This window comes from Trachinotus anak, unplaced genomic scaffold (genome assembly GCF_046630095.1).
Source record: "Trachinotus anak isolate AG129_WGS33_773 ecotype Australia unplaced genomic scaffold, CSIRO_AGI_Tana_v1 ptg000033l, whole genome shotgun sequence".
Lineage (NCBI taxonomy): Eukaryota > Metazoa > Chordata > Actinopteri > Carangiformes > Carangidae > Trachinotus > Trachinotus anak.
This window is the reverse complement of record NW_027273884.1, coordinates 4,103,185-4,122,622: the sequence shown is the minus strand read 5'-3', so window position 1 is coordinate 4,122,622 and position 19,438 is coordinate 4,103,185. Positions and strand designations below refer to the sequence as shown.

Here is a 19,438-nt window from a genome sequence, read left to right as displayed (position 1 = left end):
CTTCACCTACATATATAGTACTCTGTTCTGCATATTTTAAGGAAATTTTCCACAATTTACTATATATTGCTCTAGGTGAGCATACTGCTAATTTTCATTACTACTACTAATATTTGTTATTGCAGTTTCTTGCAGCTCTCCTGTTCTCTGCACTGCCACTTTGCTGCTATAACACTGTGAATTTCCCCACTTTGGGACTAATAAAGGCTATCTTATCTTATCTAATCTTTTCTTATCTTATCTAAAGACTGGTTGTGCCAGTGCAGCTTGATTTGTCAGGACATGATCAATATTGACAGTGAATGTTCACTTTTGCTTTGCTTGGCTTGGGTGATTTTTAATTGAAATTTTAATCAGGAGTTGCAGTGTTTCATCATATTTTAAGTAACCTTGCATCACACAAGGGTTCTGCAGTTCATTTGACCCATTCACTTATAATATGACTGTCCCTCTCCCACATTTGTTTCAAATGAGTTTTTCAAACTGTTCTTCAATGTCATATCCACTGGCCATTCAAAAGTATCAATACATGAATGTTTTGAACATACACATCTGCAATCCCCAATGGCCAAGAAGAATTTAATTACTCATTAATTTAACTTAGCTCTGACTGAAAGCACAAAGAGCAGTAGTGTTGTTTTTGTGCTACCTCAAAATTATGCCATCTAATAATGTGGCCTGTTGTTACTGGAAGTGTCACTGACAGCCTGACCCATTCTCACACTATATCCTCTGCCCTGTACACCTTTACTCCTCTGTGCTTCTGTCATTGCATCAATATTGCATGTGCATGTTACCAAACAGTGTATGCATGATGCACTTGCAGAAGTTGATATACTACACTATGGGCCTTTTATTTCCTTTGCAACATATTGATTATTTAGTTGTTTTTATGCTTTATATCCCCCCACATACCCTGTATCATATTTTCCAAAGTTTAATCTCATTTAATTTAGCTCAAATGCAGTAAGATGCAAACAATTTAGAAACAACAAGCAGGTTTTAAAGAATAATGTGGGCACTTAGTCTAAATAATCATAAAATATTTACGGTGATAAGTTTGGCTGGCAACACCCCTACACATCAGAGTGTAAATGTATTCTGCATCACAGCCTGTTAGTGGGGAGTGAGGTACCAGCCGTGTGATCAGTTGTCCTGTTAGAGGCTGCGTCCCGCCCCACGCTGGACTCGGGGGGACACCTCACCACTGCGCTGTGCGCCGCACAGTCCGGACTGAGGGACGCACAGCAGCCACAGGACCTCTGCGGAGCAGCACATGTGGCCAGGTGAGCTCCCTGCAGCAGCCTCCCCCAGCTTCTGTGTCCGGGACGAGATGTTTGAACAGGAAATGTCCTTATTCTCCTGCTGAGCATTTGTGTTAGTTTCAGAGTTTTAGAGAGTTTGCTGCATGTGCCTCTCAGAGCCACAGGACTCTGGGTTGTTTTTTCCACTGTTTATCGATTCCTTTTTTGTAGAGTCAGTTACAACTTTTGTGGCTGTACAAACGTGTCAAATCTGACCTTGGCTCGACATCCGCTGCAATTTGAAACGCTATATTAGAGCGTAACACAATACAAGTAAGACAGTGCTGCTGGGTTTAGAGCTACAAGCAGGACAGACTGCAGGTATTGATGACTGTTGTCCAATACCAACTCACTGTTTGCATGTAAAGAATATTGGATAGTTTTCATTGCTTAACTGAAAATACACAGTAGGTGCACTCACTGAAGATTAAAACTAGGGCTGAAGGATATGCAAAAAAAATCATATTGCAATTATGATTTTTAACCGCATGTTATACTGCGGTTGCGATATGAGTCACGATTTCAGTGGTAATTATTTAAATTTTTTTAATTTTAAGTTAAAAATGATGTGATTTTTGCTGGGGCTTGTACTAATAACTCCATGTATTAGAACAAGCACTCTCGTATTGAGGCTTAGGTTAATTTCTGAAGGATTTTTTAAATATAGCTAATATCTAACTAATCTTAAAAAGTTTAATGACGTTCATTAATTGCAATACAATACATCCAGCCGGCATGCAGACACACTGCAGAGTGCTGTCATGATGTGTAATGTGTAACCATTGCCACACAAATAGAAACTGTAACTGTATTTTGTAACATTAGATGGAAACATCTGCAAATTGTGAATAAAAAAACACAGAGCAGATGATTCTGTCATTTAACCATCCAATTACAGGCCGGCACAGAAACCCAGATGCTACTTGATACTGGCCGGCTCTAATGTAATGCTCCTCAATGTACTCAAATGACAAACAAGAAAGAGTGAGGTGCACTAATTTCCGTGTGTTTCTATGCAGGCAACAACACCTCTGAGATTTTCACAGGGGATCAGTGAACAGCATCTAGCCGCTGCTGCACCATGGTGTACGGTCAGGTCTTTCATCAGCACAGCTCTGACGACTGCTTCATCAATGTCAACGTTGGAGGTTTCAAGCAGCGGATGGAGCACACCGTTCTGAAAAGATTCCCACAGACACGCCTCGGACGTCTTCTGTGTTGCAGCTCTACAGAGGCGATCCTGGAGCTCTGCGACGACTTCAGCCCCTCTGATATGGAGTACTATTTCGATCGCAATCCACGATTTTTCTGTTACGTTCTCAACTTTTACCTCACAGGTAAAATCCACCTGGCAGACGGATTGTGCATAGTTTCATTTTGTCAAGAGATTGAGTATTGGGGTATCAAGAAGCGTCACCTGGACTTATGCTGCAGCAACAAATTCCATGAACTGATGGAGCTTGCTGAGGATAAGTGCTGGGATCAGAGGAGCGATGACCTGCAGCCAAACAGCTCAGACTCTTCCATCGAGGAGCAGTCAGCTTTGGAGGAGAACATAGAAATGTTTGAAGGTTCCTGGTGTGCAGATGTCCGCAGGAATATTTGGATTCGACTTGAGAACCCAGGTTACTCTACTTCAGCCAAAGTGATGGCTGTAGCCTCCCTGAGTGCAGTTATTGTCTCTATTGTAGCCATGTGCATTCATAGCATGCCAGACTTCCACCAGGTGGATGCCAATGAAAAAGAGATTGAGAACCCAGTGCTGTCGTTCTTTGAAAACCTCTGTGTGCTCTTCTTCTCTGCAGAGTTCATTCTTCGTTTGGCTGTTGCACCATCAGCAAGGAAGTTCTTGTGCAGCCCTCTCAATATTATTGACTTGATGTCAGTTATGCCCTTCTATGTCACTATAGCCTGTGACATAATGGATGAGGGTGAAAGCACAGACCTGGAGAACGTTGGCAAGGTGGTGCAGATCTTGAGGTTGATGCGTGTCTTTCGCATCCTAAAGCTGGCTCGCCATTCGGCCGGCCTGCGCTCTCTCGGTGCCACGCTGCAACACAGCTCCAGTGAAGTTGGGCAGCTGGTGCTTTTCTTGTCTGTGGGCATTTCCATGTTCTCTGCTCTCATTTGCTTTGTAGAGAAGGAATCTCAAGAGTCAGAGCTGCAGACTATCCCTATTGGCTGGTGGTGGGCCACCATTAGCATGACCACAGTGGGCTACGGGGATACCCTCCCTGTTACGTTTGGTGGGAAATTGATAGGAACCCTGTGCATCGTCTGTGGACTGCTGATTGTAGCTCTGCCCATTACTAACATCTTCAACAAGTTCTCCAAGTTCTACCAGAGGCAAAAACACATTGATCTCAGACGAAGCAATAACTGAAACCTCCCTGTTCCAAAGAGCCTATCAGGAAGCGATATTTTGAATTAGTAACTCATCATCACTTACATCTCAGGAGAAGGTGCATTAGCAGACACATACACCTCAGGTAGAAGTTAAAATCAGGATTAAGTTTGGTTCATCATTTTCTATGAGCAAGGAGAACAAAATATAAGCTGTATGAAAGTGACTTTCATTAAATGGGGATTGAGCAAGTCTTATTCTCTTCAATTCAGCATAACTGAATGTATAAAAACTGTCAAAAAGTTGTTAATGTCGCCATATTGTTTTGTCTAACCAACTATCCTAAGAAAACCAGCAAACTTCCACCTTTGAGAAGGGAGAACCAGTTAATTCTATGAACTTTGGCTTGAAGTGAGACAGATAATGGTAAATGTTAAAGCACAGAGTAACAGTCGCACAGTGACCTGACTCGGTGAAGCCAGTTACACAGTAATATTTATTTAGAATAAGGTTGTAGCACCAAAACTGCAGAGTGCACTGAACTGGCCAAGGGTGTCCTCGATTCAACTTACGTCTTCTAAAACGTACACAGAATTTTTTTGTCAGTTGATTTATTCATGAACTGATGAATCTTTTAGCTTCAATGTCTGTTACGCAGGTTTGACAGCAGAACAGTGAGACGCATTCCTTCCTGCATTTACAGCAGAAAAACCTCAGAGCGGTGACGCAGCAGTCCGTAGTGATGATGAACGTCCTTTGTCCGAGCCTGTCTCCTTCCCTACCACGCTGTTGCAGTCCTCATCTGCTATTGATTCAACGAGTCTTGTGTCGTCATGTCTCTGTTGTATTTTGTTTCAAAAGGCTTTTAATTGCTCAGTCCAGTGAGGGGCCTCTTGCTGTTTGCTGGGTCATCATTGTAAGGAGTTCTTAATCAATGTGCCCGTGTCAAAAACAGTTAAAGTCACTAAGAAAATCCTTAGAAGGTGCTGAATTCCCCATTCATCCTACAATGAGGATCGCAAATCTTTAACCAGAGAATAATAAACCTGACAATAAAGTTGTTGTGACTGTTTTCTTAATTATCATCAGCAGGATATATGTCAGGGCTTTTAACAGGTTACATTTCACATCTGTATTGAATCTGTATGTGGCTAAGCATTCAGTCATGCAGAGGTTTAATGCTCCTGCTCCTTCTCTTGCTGCAGTCACCTTCATTAACAGTGTCTGTGTGGTTTTCTGTGTTATCTCCTCCGTAGACAAGAATGTGCCGATCAGTGAAAACAGACCAAATATCCGAGCTGCCCTTCAAAGGATGCCAATACTGTAGTCAACAGCAACTTAGTTGAATTTCATATGAACCACAGCCTCTGTAAAACTGTTTCTGTGCAGAGATGGTGATCTTTGGTGGGATTCGTCTTTCTGACAGCAGGTTATCACAACATTTAGAGTATTTTGCAGCCATCAGCTGTCAGGGAATTGCTAAGTAGCTCATGGCTTCAGCCCTTAAATAAATGCCTACATCAGCACCCAGGGTTATGGTCACCTTTCCTTCTTTTATGCTGAAAGTCAAAGTACAGCACTCTGATTTAGCTCATTGCTTTTGTCTTTGTAAGTGAAAGTCACCATCAGCAATATCTGTGGTCATCTCAGTGCTGAAGGACAGCCAGGTGGTTTCTACAGAGGAACAAAGAGATTGTATCTGCGCTGTTCGGATTCTCTGATCATTAACAAAACTAAAAGCCTCAACATGCCAGTGACCCCCGTCAGGCTGTGAGCACGAGGCTGAAGGTATTGTCTGGATGATAAAACATGTATGTGAACAACTAACATGTAGACGGGATGACATGCAACAAAAAGACTGTCGGACACGCCTTTGCTTGCAAAAACAAATATATAATAAGTAAATATGTATGAAATATATATAATATGTATGAACTGAGCTACTTTTCAGGTTGTTTGTCTATTTAATGTTAGTGCACATTAATACACTTCATTCATGCTCTCATTCATTACTCTCTCTGATTCACAAGTCTTCGCTCCTGTCACTTCGTAGCATGTTTGTTAAAGACCCTCTCAGTATTTTTGATCACATGCTATGAACTACAGATATTTGTACATACAGTTAAGCCCCAAATTATTCAGACCCATTTTTATTTTATTTTTTTCACATTTTGTTATGTTGCAGCCTTATGCTAAAATTAAAAAAATCCTCATCAATCTGCACTCAATCCCCCATAATGACAATGTGAAAACAGAGGGTTAGAAATGTTTGCGCATTTATTAAAAAACAGAAATATCACATTGACATAAGTATTCAGACACTTTGCTATGACACTCGTAGCTCAGGTGTCTCCCATTTATCTTCGTCATCTTTGAATTTTAGAATTCTTTTGGCATTATGGGACATAAGTGCAGATTGATGAGGGGAAAAGGGATTTTTTTAATTTTAGCATAAAGCTGCAACATGAAATGAAAAAAAAGAAGTGTAATGAATAATTTGTGGCTTGACTGTACATAGGCTAGTTAAAGCTTTTGCAGTTCTAAAATAAGCTGGAAAATAAACATTTCATGTGTTTCCCAACAGATCCTAATTGAAAATAAAGGCTGGTTTTACTGCAGTGTCCACTGATGTGTAAACAAACCTGCCAATTCCTTGTCTTGAATTTGGTGGTGGAATGATGCTGTTGTGGTTATGGATTGTGCCTTTAAAATCAAGATGCAGCACCCTTGGTTGACCTCATGCAAATACTTTAGTCCAAAGCGCCCACCTCACGAAACCACGCAAGAGCCAGTCATCTCCTTAGTGTCGGTGTATTTAGCTTCACCTATGTGCTTCTTCCATCTCCTCAAGCTCAACATCCACCACCAGCACCATCAAGACACCAATCCTTCAAGCTGTTTTGTTTTTTATAATTAGCACATTTACAGTCTTTTTAGTATGAAATCCCCTTTTTGTTTTATTGCCCTTCCACTGCACCACAACAAGGAAACTGGAAGAGAGAATTTTTCACTGAAAAACTTTAGAACATCTCCATCTGATTTTACTGATCAGTTGGCTGAAGCCTTTTGTTGAGCCCTTTTTTACAAGCATCTCTTCACAATCAGTATGAACAGGAGGAACCCTACTGGGTTTACAGCAATTTGAATGTATACAGCACACAGGCATGTTGGTATTCTTTAAGACATTTCACATTATGTGAAAAAAAATGTGAACCTATTGGTGTTTAAAAACTTTAGCCCAAATTCTACAGTCAAGATGATTAAAACAACTTCAGCAATACTCCAAAACAGCTGATTATGGGTTATGAGCATTGAGATCATTTTTAGCTACTCTTTTCTAAAGGTGGGATATCACGTGGCATTTAACAGTGTTTCTCTTACTTCAGCAGCAAATAATAATGGCTACACAGCAGTTTACTGGCTATCAAGCAGGACTTGAGCCGCATGTCTCAATATCTCCACGCTTAATGTTCATTAACACTGTTGTTAGGCTTTTACTGCTTTGTTAGTTTCACAGCAGCTTCACAAGACTGAAATCAATTTCCCTTCAATTACCCCTGTGGGTTTATCAGCTGCTCTGCTAACTCAGCACATGCACATTCACTCACAGTGAATGGATTGTGTTCTTCAAATGCACTTCTTACAGGAGAGGAAAACAGCCTGAACCCTCTCTGTCTGAAACATCAGGTAAAAAGAAAAGGGCCAAGGTCACATTTATGTACATATATGTGTGTATGTTGAATTCACTGTGAGCTGTAATCAGATCTCACAGCAGAAATCAATTTCGTCCAAGCACATGAGAGTGACAGGAAAGAGAGAGAACAGAGGCATCAGCACGACCCGGTTACAGCGGCTGCTGCACATGTTCCCCACTCTGTTTGGCTTGATCTTGTACGTGCGTCATAGTAATGTAACAAATAACAACTAGATAAACTTTCACGCTAAACAGGTCTCTAACATGTTCTTGTCACAGCTGAGGAAGCCAAGCAAATTCATTTGTAACGATTGAATTACACCGTGTCTCTGTGCCAACCACCTGACTCAGCTCAAACAGGCACAAAGATCCCAGAAAGGGTCTGATTTCAAGAAATGTGTCCATGCTAGGATTTCAGCTACTGATATCTGATCCACAAATACGATATTAGACTCTCCTGTCATTTTAAAATGATGAAACAGTGTCAGTGTGATGCTGGTTGTGGGAAACTGAGCACAGCTACACTTGCTTGGATCAAATGTTCTGGTTGAGGTCATTTGTTTAGTATAAAAGTTGAAATATGTTGAAATGATTCAAAACATGTTACTGAATGTTGACTGAGCTGAGATCATTTCTCAACATTGTCAACAGTCGCTGGTTATAGTAAAACATCTTGTATGCTTGTTTGTGCCAACACAACTGTTCTGTTCAAACATTGAAAACCAGGCATTCACAACATGACAACAGTACAAGTAAACCATTGTTGAGGAAGACAGAGAATGAAGGAGAAGGTCAGGCTCAGTTTTTTACAAAAGCATTTTCAGCAGCTATACTCAGCACTTCCTGTTTAACCTCAGAAGAAGCTACTTTGGGTGATAGGTGACTGATTCAGAGGAAATGCATTCACTTGGTGGCCTATCTTCATAGTATCAGACTGCAAGTTCCCACTGCTGTGATCTGAAACCGAAATGTTCATTAATGTAACTATGGTAAGACAGTAGTTTTTGGTTCAATAATAATAAAGCTGGGAGGTGACAGTGCTAACCACCGCCCACATGGCATTTTCTCATCCCTTAAAATGGAAAGCTATAAGCAACAGGCCTCACATGTCATTATATGTCCTGAAATAATTTCAACCTTTTCTCCTTCTCTCTTCTCAGAAACTAAAGGAAGATTACCCCCATGCATTGCGACCGGTCTCCAGATCCAGGAGTACTAGTTCAGGTTGTACAGTGTGAGTAAACACTGAGCTCTAGACCCGTAGATCAGCAAATAAAACCGCTGCCTGTGGTGTCACAGTCCTGTAGCCTTTCGTTCAGGCTGACATTTAAACTATGTCATTATCCAAAGCACTGTAACTTCTTTTTCAGTAGGTAGTTATGCAGCTGCTAAGAGGTCAGATACTTTGATTGACAACAGTCAATACAGCATGTGTATCTATAATAATATAACTGGATATATATTTGTTGTGCTGTGAAGACTTAAATGAATGAGTCAACCAGTATGTAAAGTAGTCAAAATTGCAACAACAATAAAAGCAACTACTCATATTTGAAAGGTGGCGATTTACAAATACAATCATACTCTCAAAGGTTGGATCAAATTTTCTGTATGTATAAAACCCGAGCCTTTATGAGCTCACACTGCCTCCCAGTGGTCATTATTTAGAACTACATCGCTTAATAACGTTAAAGTTTTATTTTGAATGTTTAAAGCGGAAGTGTTCCTATAATGTGGTTGAATCTGACTTGACAGTAGAGTAGAGTTGTGTAGCCGCTCGCTGCCGGCCGCTGGAGGAGGAGGAGGATGAAGAGCAGCTGCCTTGATGATGATCTGGTTGTTAGTTCTCACGGCCGCGGGGAGGCGTAGGAGTCCAACAGTATCAATGCGCCTCGGCGCTGATGAGCGATGCTTCCGGTGAGATGTCCCTAAGACACTTCTTCAAGTGGACAAGCATTTATTGCAGCTTTCCTAAAATTATACCGACCACATTTAAATAAGCATGAGAATGGTAAGTGTGCAACTGTGGGCTCTCACGATGACCACTGGAAGGCAATGAACATGATTCAGGAGAGCGTTGTCTCTGCTCGTACATGTAAAACATACTAGCACTTCCGGTAAGAGGGTTCAAAATAAAATGTACAAAGTTGACGTAAGGCCCCAAAATAGTACAGTTTCTTAGCTTTGAAACAAGCAGTGGTACCCACGCCTCAGTTTGGCACCAGTTGCATTAATTGTCTGTATATGCATAGTTTTATATTATCTGCGTCTTTTGAACCTACACACAAAGTCTACTGTTGTAATTCTTTCTGTGACCACTTGAGGGCAGGAAATGCACATGATTTTAAACCACAGGCTCATCACAACCTTTCACAGCAAAGGCAGGCCCTAAATAAGACTGGGCCTGAACACCTCTGATGTCCACTTTCAAAGTAAGACAATTAGGCTGAACAATACCGCGGTAAATCTTATCTCCACTACTAGACAGGGGCAAAACGCTCTCAATGAGAGCACAGGGATGTTGTATTAAAATGAATTTGTTGTCAGACAGTTCCAGATTAACGATAAGATACACGTGTAGAAGCACAGTAATGTCCTCTTGATAAAAGTGTAGTACAAAGTGGGCCTGGAGAACTATAAAAACTACAAACCTATTCTGTGAATGAGGATTTGATTAGGATCATTTAATTTTCTTTTTTTAATAATGCCAATTAACTGTTGGAGTATAAGAATGGTAAAATGCTGCATTTAGGCAAACTGAGCAAAATATTGACATGACTATGAATATACTGTTGATCAGTGGTTCTCAAACTTTTTCAAATCAAGGACCCCTAAACTGACACACATTAGACCACAGACCACCATTTGAGATGATTTTGTCCCAGGTTTTTGCTTTTAGATGTTTTATTACAGAAAATGTTTGAAGCCCGCGACCCAAAGTCATGGATTATGAATTATAGTGAAAATTAATTAGTTTTGCTGGAAAACCCCAGAAATCCCCTCGAGGACCCCTGGGGGTCCCTAAACCCCACTTTGAGAACCACTAATGTAAATTAAAGACTGTTGTCTCTCTTGTAGTTTAATCTCAGCATTACACAGAAAAAATGCTGAACTGATTTGTTTTGATATTATTTGACATATAGGATAATTCATTCATTCATTCATTGTCTATACTGCTTATCTGTACAGGGTTGCGGGAGGGGTGGGTTGGTGGGGGCTAGGGTGTAGGGATAGAGTCATCTCTGCGCTAGAAAAAATAATTACATTTCTTGAGGAATGATTTCAAACATTCAGCCTCTATTGGACATATAGATAGCCTACCTCGGAGTACACTGTCGACTGTCTATCATGTTCTGTGTCATTGGACCGAGATGTTTTATTCATTCATTCATTTATTTAATTAATTATTTTACATTTTTACATTCTTTCAATCCCGCCAATCAAAAACAGTGTCAAATAGTCTTTCTTAGCGTGGAATGATGGAATATGAAAAAGGAATGAATGAAAAAGGACAATTCCAAGTTCAAAATGATTTTTTATTATTATTCATTTAAATTAACAAACACTGCTATACATATTGCTGTTTTTATTAATTTTGACTCATTTTTAACAGTTAAAGCATTTGGAAAAGAAGTAATAGTTGAAAACAGGCGACAGACAGTAGATGACATGTACAGTAGAAGATCTACAGTCAATGGCTTTCCTATGTGTGTCGAGGGGCTTCAGAATATCTCAACATACAGACGTATCAGACTTGCCCACAGTAATGTTTTTGGTTGTCATTTCACCTCTTTATGTTGTCAAACAGGATCAAAGACGACCTGTTGTATCACATGATATTACAGCCAGTGATGTTAAACCCAACATCAGTGAAATATAAACAACCCACATGGTTTTTCCAAACAAGTAGCAGCAGCTTGTATTGAATTTCAAAGTCTGTTTTCTGCATCCAGCGCAACAAAAGTCCAACCACAGCTTTTACTCCTCTGATAACAAAAAGGGTTCCAACAAAGATGACACCCCCTTCAACCCCTGACATTATATTCATTAGGAATGTTTGAAGTAAACAAAAAAAAAAAAGTCCCAAATATCGCTGTTTGTGTCCTTCTCAGTGCACGGTATTGAAATCCCGTAAACAATCCCGATACACACGTAAAAATAACAAAAAAAAAAAAAAAAAAAAAAGAAGTGCTTCATAAAACTTCAGAAATATTACATCTTCTTCTCAAGGTGTCCCCTCTTTCATCTCAGGCCAGCTGTAGAGAGAGTCTTCTTATCCCTTCCTTAGAGTCAAAAAGTGACTATGTCTGGCCCTTGTTTAAAGCCAACAAGGCTTCCAATAAGTTTCTACTGAGTACCTCAATGTTGGCATATGTTCATACACCCATAAATCATCTGAGTTGAATTTAAACATCATTTCTTTACTAAAAGTGACAGATTTACAAACACAGTATAAACAGGGTTGACATCATTGGCAGCTGGCGACAGTCTAGACCACAGTGGCTTTTTCAAATTTGAGCAAAATCCCTCCTTTTAGACAAAGACGAACGAATTACAGGATTACATGTGTCATACAAACCTTTTTGGCTTTTTGAAACCTGACCTGCCCTGAGAGGCCGTGTTGAAAAAGATAAGACCTTTATTTAGAGAACGTACGAAACAAAGAAGTACGGAATCCAGTGGAGGAGGGTTTCGTTCAAACCTTTACATCTGGGCAAAAAGATAAACCTTTTCCCAATGTGACACAATGAAGTAATGAAGTCTATCGTCCCTACATGTATAGTACCAACTCTGCAACACTTTGGTTAGACCATTCAACAGCCTGCAGTTCTGCAATGCTCTTCACTTTGGGGTTCTACCACACCAGAGAGATGTCCCCGATATCAATGTAAATCACATACACTTTGTCATAAACAGGTTGTAAAGTTCAGGTACAGAATCACTGAGGAAAAGCACACCAATACTACTGTAAAGTCAAGCCACTATGGCAAAATAGAAGGTATAGAGTATTGAGGAACTCGTCATTGATTGAAAGTTGGCTCGTATCGTTTGCAACACTGAGGAGTGCTTAAGTCACCCTGTGGGTGACAATTTTGCTTTTCTACAGGCAGATTAAGGAGAGGACGATATCTCAACAAAACACTTTGTAAAATTTAATCAGCACAGTCCATAAATACAATTAAAGAGATGGGAATAACATCAGAAATGTGTACACACTCTTGGTAGCAATTCCTGAATCAAGGTCCAAGTTATGACAGGACAAATCTAAGTGGAAAAAAGACGAGGAAGTCTTTGCTCATTGTCTCTTTCTCTCCAGTACAATGCTGACCTCATAGAGTGATTTATTGATTCGTCTTGGCGGAGTGCAAGTGTCAGCATGGCTTTTTCAACAGATTCAGAAAAATATATTAAGAACACGCTCTCTAGTTTTAGTCACATCAACTCACAATTGCCACGTTTAGGCATGTCTTTCTTCAGAATTGCCTGCCCAGTAAACAAGTTGACACTCGAGCTGAAATGGCGAAGGGATGACACTTTTTAGGATTGGTGCACACACTTTTACAAATAAAAAAAAATTTACACTGAAGCAGAACAAGAAGAAACACGCAGCGTAGCCCTTGTGTTTCTCCCTGTGGAGGGGAAACGGCTCACATGGTCAGCTTGGTCTGGACTTTTGAATGTGCTCTTGGGTCTTTAAAAGACACTGGAGGGGGGCGCGCAGTCGATCCTCATGCTTGCCTTCAGCCACAGTGTTAGTTTCTCAGCTGCGCCGAGCGGAGCCCTCGCTCAGAGGGCCAGGAGGGTGGGCGAGTTGAGGGAGTCTGAGGACTGGTCGCCACTGCTGCTGCTGCGCCGATGGGCCTTGGAGCAGGACTCAGAGGAGGGCGAGGGGCTGTCGGGCTCCAGCATGCTCGGGTAGGTGAATATGAGGCTCGGGGCGTTGGGCGTTGCAGCCGGGGTGGACGCTGCCACCACTGGTGTGTTCAGGCTGTCTCCATCTGTGCAGTATATCCCACCGCTGACACCCCCGCCACCCAGGCAGATGGGCTTGATGACAGAGCGCTGAGTCTTGCCCATGTCCTCCTCGTCGTCCTCTGGCTCTTGCTTCACCACCACCTGATTCATCTGAGCACGGGTGCCCATGTTGGGGCGCATGGTCAGGGGGAGTGGGGTACACTGCTGCTGGTGCTGCTGGTGCTGTTGGTGCTGCTGGTGCTGCTGGTGCCCTGATGATGGGTGGCGCTCGTCAATAGGCAGCTTGCACACGGGATTGTGGGCAACCAGCATGAACTCCAGCTTGTCTTTCTCCTTCTGCAGGCTCTCGATCTCCTTCTGCAGGTCTGCTTTCTCCTCCTCCAGCTTCTCAGTCTCCTGTTGACGGAGAAACAAGAAATACGGGTGACCACTTGAGCCTGAGTACGAACATGTTTATTTTTGTTAACTTTATTTTTTTTGCCCTCATTTGTCACTGACAGAAGTGGGATGACTGCCAATGGGGGGGAGTATCATGCAACAAAGTTGTCCAGTCAAATATATTTTGTGGTTTGGTGCCTTAACCATGAGGTCAACAAATTGCTAAAAAACAAATACTGCAACTTTCAACTACTGCAATTTTCATGGATATTCAGTGGCAAAACGCAAAGCTACAAAAACAATCTCTTAAGCCAAATCATGGCTTTATAAGGCCAGATAATGATAAGCTGATACCAGAGTTTCTTCAACAATAAGGTCAGATTGTGGGAGTGTTCCTCCAAAGCACCAAAAGAGGGCACTGTTTGTTTGCTCTGTTTCTTAAACACAGAAAGTAGCACAAGCAACACATTAAATCAAGAATTTGACACGGGCCATTTAGACTTACGACGCGCAATCTCGACGCCTTCTGCTCAAATTTGAGCTTCACATAATGTCTGTTCACTGTTTGTGTCTCAGATATATGGGATCTGCATCTATAATGTGTCGTTAATATCTCACGTAAAAGACTATAAAAAGCTGATTGCCAGTCTTAGACATCAGGCAGATAATGATAAGCTGACTTACTGTCTGAGAACTTTGACTCATGGGTAAAGGTATGAGGAAGCCAAGAGAGGAGGTGCCCGGTGAGACACTTATATGAATGGTATCAGTATATCAAAGAGGAGCTATTGTAGGAATATTGCTCCTTCTTTTCACTGGAAAGCGACACTTCCTTATTTGGAATTTTAAAAAAGAGGCATGTGAAGAAGGAAGGGCTTTTTTTTTTTTTTTCCTGGAAGCGTTGGCTGTGGTGTGTGTTTGTTATATGTGTGTGTGTGCAAGCAGCATGTCTCTATGTAGGATTGTGAGACAAGCAATTTGCCCCTTTTACAAAATGTCCTGGATTCATGGAGACAGCTGCCTACAGCAAATTCCATTCCTGGGGGTTTTTAAGGCCTGACAAGCTCAACCTCACTGTAATTCGGCTAATTAGTCCATTTAGATGCCGTTACTGTCTGCCAGGCAGGGCCGCGAGACAGCCCTACCTCTGTCTACAGCTGCTCGAGACAAAAAGCTTTTCATCGCCTGTCATCTTTTCACTTAGACCTTGCACTCAGAGACACAGCCGGAGTCAAACCAGTAATGTGAGGTTGTAAATTTAGGTGTGGAGTTCAATCACTCCTCAAAAGTCTGGAAATCAGCACTGCTGTCAGACTTCTGAGCAGCTGTGACCCACCACCACCACCACCCCCACCCAGTGTGCTGTGTATTCTCTGTGTTAAAATAATTCATTTAGTCGCTTTTTGGACATTTTCTGCATTTTCTGCATTAACAATAAACACGACAAATGTTGCCAAGACAAACAGGAAGCTGGGTGTTTATTAGCTAGAGCTGTTTGCCACATAAGGGGAACAAGATGCTCCAGCACTTACACTGATTTGTGGTTGTTTTATATAATCACAGCTGATCTGCTCAGTGTGTCTCCAGTTTTCAGATATCTACTCACCCCTTGCAGCATCTCAGTGAGCTCCCGTCTGCGGTTGCGGCATTTAGCGGCAGCTAACTTATTCCTCTCACGCCTCACTCTCCTCTTTTCCTCTTCCTCCGGGGTGAGCTGAGGGCAAGCAAAGAAAGGTAAAAAAAAAGCTGTTTGACAGATGCGAGCAATCAATATAAGGTAAGAAGCAAGAATATAAACCAGAGCTGGATGATACTACTGGCTGACTGTGAGCAGAATAACAATCATTCAAAGAATTCAATCTTGGGTAGTCATGTGTTTTGCTTTGCTTTCAGAGTAAACACACTTTAACAGCATTGCAGAGACAAATTCACATAAATTCCCTGAAAATTCACATTTTTGCAGTCCCCTTCCCCTGACTGTCATCCCAGCTTCCTCACCTGTTCATCCCTCTTGCGTCGGACTCTGGCGTCCCCGATGGAGCGGATGACCCCAGGTCGAGCCAGTGTGTTGTGCCCCAACAGCCCCGGCCCATTGGTCAGGTGATGGCCGTACGGGTGGGAGCGGGAGTAAGGGTTGGACATAGAGGTGATGACGGTGGGCTGCACCATCCACTGTAGGTCTTGGCTGGTTGTGATTGCATTGATGGTGGGTATGAAGGCACTGTTGGAGCCGGGCATGTCGACCCTGTACTTCTGGAAAGATAAGGAACAGGATAAATGTGATGAGAGGCGGGGGGAGGGTGCATGATAAAATAAAATGATCCAGTGAATGTAGAAGAGCAAGCCTGCGTGTCACTAAATGCAACTTCTTAACAATCTAACTACATACATCTTTGTTTCTATCTATGAGCCACTGACAGCACAATCGCTGAGACACACACACCACCACCCACCATTATTAAATTCACACTTTTTCCACATTTCAAGCATATAGTAATGATTCAGTCCACAAAGGCAGAACGCTGCGCATGTAACCCGTAGAGGAGAACAGTGACACATGCTGTGAATCATGTGGGAAAGCCCAAGGTGTCCAGCGCATCTCACTTTACAACAAAAACGATGAGACAAAAAAACTGAACTGGGGAAGTGTTCCACATGTCTGGACGGGGGTTTGTGTTCATGTTCGATTCACTTTTGACTGGGCAGATCTAAAATGTAAAGGATTGTTTGATGGAATAAACTGTCGTCCTTCGTCTGGAAAATTAATTATTCCACAAGGAATTATTTTAAAATACAAAATCTGGTAAGTGACAGATTTGATTATTTTACTTTTGAACTCAACCTTTACTTCCAAGAACATATTTGTGATGCATTTGTCTGTAGTTGTGAGGCCATCACAAGGCATACTGTGATGCAGAATGGTATACTGCTGGTCCAGAGACAAGAACATGATTCCAAGCCTCTCAACTTTTGGCACCAACCCCTCAAATAGAAAGACACTCCTTTTCAATCCTAACATAACCCCAAAAGGCAATTGTATAATTATCTACAGTCTTCAGGTATGAGTGAATATGACTTGCATAATAATCACCAGTATGAGAACCGGTGTCACATCAGTATTACTTCATGTCTCTGGAGTCCACAAACAGACGGGCTGCCTGTCTGTGCGTAATTTACGCACGTCCCCATATCCCCGTTATTCCCGACTTTCCGTCGGATATCCTGGCAGTCTATTGGAACTTTGTTTATCTGGTGAGTCATTGTGTATGGGATTTGTTAAGCACATGTGAAACTCAGTCAGTTCCAGTAAGGGGGGAAGCAGCCAGCTGTAACAAGCCAGATAGTTAGCCAGAATTATGTGAGCGGAATGTTTCGGAGAGCTTGGCTTCAGTATGAGAGAATTAAAATTCCCTCAAAGTAAAAACAAGTCATAAATAAATCGCATGCAGTGGCTTGTGAAGGACATAAACCTTCACTAGAGTCATTACACTAAACATAAAGAAGCCTGCTAAAACTGCTGGTCTGATGAAAAAAAAAATTCTACAGGTCTAATAAAAAAAAGAAAAAAAAATTCCTTGTTTTGATATGTCTCAATAAACCTAACAAAGAGGTCATGTTCCAGCCCGCTGTAATGGGAAACAGGCAGCCAGTGTGTGATTACAGGGAACCAGAGCAATGATAGATACGAGCCAAAAGTCGTTTACCGTAATGTTGCGTGAGCCTGACGGGGCTTTTCCACAGAACTGCTCTATGCAAGACTTGGGTGCGGGTAAACAACATGCCTCTTCCCGGATTTATGTCCTATTATTTGCGAGTATGAGCACACGGCATCCTCATAACCTTCTACTGGCACAAGGACAGGGCACATCTCACTGAGAATGTATGAAAGCAAAATATCCGATAAAATCGAGGAGATGAACTGCAGTGATTAGTGTTTTAAGCGCAGCAATGTGATTGTTGGCATTTTCTCGGGTAAGGAAATACGGGCTTTGATAGTGCTGCGCTCCCGGTCTGTGCGCGCTTCCCACAGAAGGAAATGTGCCATGTGCAGCCCCGAGAGCCGTCTGATCAAATCAGCCTACAATCTGATCCATGGCCATGTTATTTCTGATAGTCCAATATGAGAAACATCTGCCACAAATACCAACTTTAACCGAACTCACATCCCATTCTGCAGCAACACAGGCCTTATGTCCGGAACGCTCCAGAACGCTCCAGTCAAAATTAGACATTAATGTTTGTATCAAGCTGCACAAGCCTGTTGCGTTCTCCACGATGAGCTTCAGCTCTGCCCAGGTTATTGCCAGAGTGTCGCAAAGTGTGCACAGCTCAGAGCGCGGTATGTATGTGCTCTCCAGATTTATCGTCCCTATAATACACGCGTGTAAAAAGCGCCTGCAGTGGGGAGCTGGAAATAGGAAAGATGGCAACACTTGACAAGAGATCGTGGATCTGAAGCTGACATCTGGAAATCACAAGCTGAGAAACCCACTTCGGTGTCTCCTCTTCTCCTGCACGCAACCGCGCACATATCACCTCACATATGCCAGAGTATATTCTGTATGCCACTTTAGTTTTATAACAGTGACCGATTCAAGAATAAATCTTTATAATGTGCGCCTGGCATTAGCGCTTATATGCGCGCCAGTCCGGGCATGAATTTGGTACGTGATCAAAGTAAATCATCAGACCGTGTCCAGACAGCTAATGACAAAATTCAAATGGTATGAGTCCAAAATACTTGTGCATAGATCTAGAGTCTTGCATCTGTTCTGAGTCATCGATGCAATCTGTGTCATTGGGTTCATCCGTTTTTTCCCCCAAACGACCTGGAGAATTCCTAGTAAAAGTCTATCAAACCACGAGCCCATGTGAAAATAAATAAATAGGCTACAATAAAACTACTTGTAATTCTCGGAGGCTCTGCACTAAAAAAGATCACATTTAAAAGATATAAATGTTAGGATTGTATTTATACATGTAGCCGCGGCGCTTCCTTGTTACCTGGTAGCTTGAGGTAGAGATCGGACTTCCGATCGTGCTGCTGCCGCTTGTGAAGGACTCTGGCTGGGCCGGAGAGGTGCTGCTGCCGCGGGACGAGGTGTCGTAGTTCCCGGAGTAGTCCTGGTACATGATCCAGGAAGGAGGAAGATTTCAGTGGACTGTTTGAGCTCTGAAACCTTTTTTTTTTTTTTTAAATCCTCGCTGATAAAAAAAAAAAAACACCAATAGAAAAATCCTCTGACTCGAGACGTCGTTAATTTGGGATATCCAGAAGAGTTGGCAAAGAAATGGTGCAGTTACGCTCCTCTAAACTAACCTAGAACATTTTACAGATATTGCAACTTAGGATAAAATATTTTTGTGTTAGCGTTGCTTCCAAAGGGCTACTTCTTATTGTGCTTGAGCCGCAGGTGAACCTACACTGCGCTATTAAAGATCCTCTCAGGTGTGCAAACTTGAGCCTGGAGCCAGCAGCGCACAGCGGTCAGAGCCAGCGGAGACGCGTGAACCTGGAGCTAAGAGTGACTCACGCAGGTTAACATTTGCTTTAAAGCCTATTGCTCGTCTAATCTTCGGAATATTTTCCGTCGCCTTGCCTACTTCACACTCTGTCTGCGCTCTCTGCTGTTCGCGGAACACTTCGAAGTTTTTTTTTTCTCTCTCTCTCTCTCTCTCTCTTCCTTTTTACCACACTACCCAGAGATGACTCACTTCAATGGCACTATGAAGAACTGCAAC

The 19,438-nt window shown here is 42.0% G+C and overlaps 2 protein-coding genes across 3 annotated transcripts; one reads left to right on the top strand and one right to left on the bottom strand.

Moving 5' to 3' along the window:
• The first annotated feature begins 1,150 nt into the window (after positions 1-1,150).
• Positions 1,151-3,824, top strand: LOC139614144 (delayed-rectifier potassium channel regulatory subunit KCNS3-like). 2 transcript variants are annotated; one of them, XM_071471309.1, is made up of 3 exons: positions 1,151-1,286; positions 2,324-2,929; positions 3,110-3,824. In XM_071471309.1, the coding sequence occupies exons 2-3, from the start codon at positions 2,386-2,388 to the stop codon at positions 3,685-3,687; spliced, it is 1,122 nt and encodes a 373-aa protein (XP_071327410.1). In that variant the 5' UTR covers positions 1,151-1,286; positions 2,324-2,385; the 3' UTR covers positions 3,688-3,824. The 2 variants fall into 2 exon arrangements, with proteins under 2 accessions (XP_071327410.1, XP_071327409.1); XM_071471308.1 differs by having other exon boundaries at positions 2,324-3,824.
• Positions 3,825-10,857: 7,033 nt separating this feature from the next.
• Positions 10,858-19,420, bottom strand: fosl2 (FOS like 2, AP-1 transcription factor subunit). The gene is made up of 4 exons (XM_071471255.1): positions 18,701-19,420; positions 15,695-15,949; positions 15,303-15,410; positions 10,858-13,714 (listed from the first exon to the last, which is right to left on the bottom strand). Exons 1-4 carry the CDS (start codon positions 18,827-18,829, stop codon positions 13,130-13,132), a joined length of 1,077 nt encoding a protein of 358 aa, XP_071327356.1. The 5' UTR covers positions 18,830-19,420; the 3' UTR covers positions 10,858-13,129.
• Between the last annotated feature and the right edge of the window lie 18 nt (positions 19,421-19,438).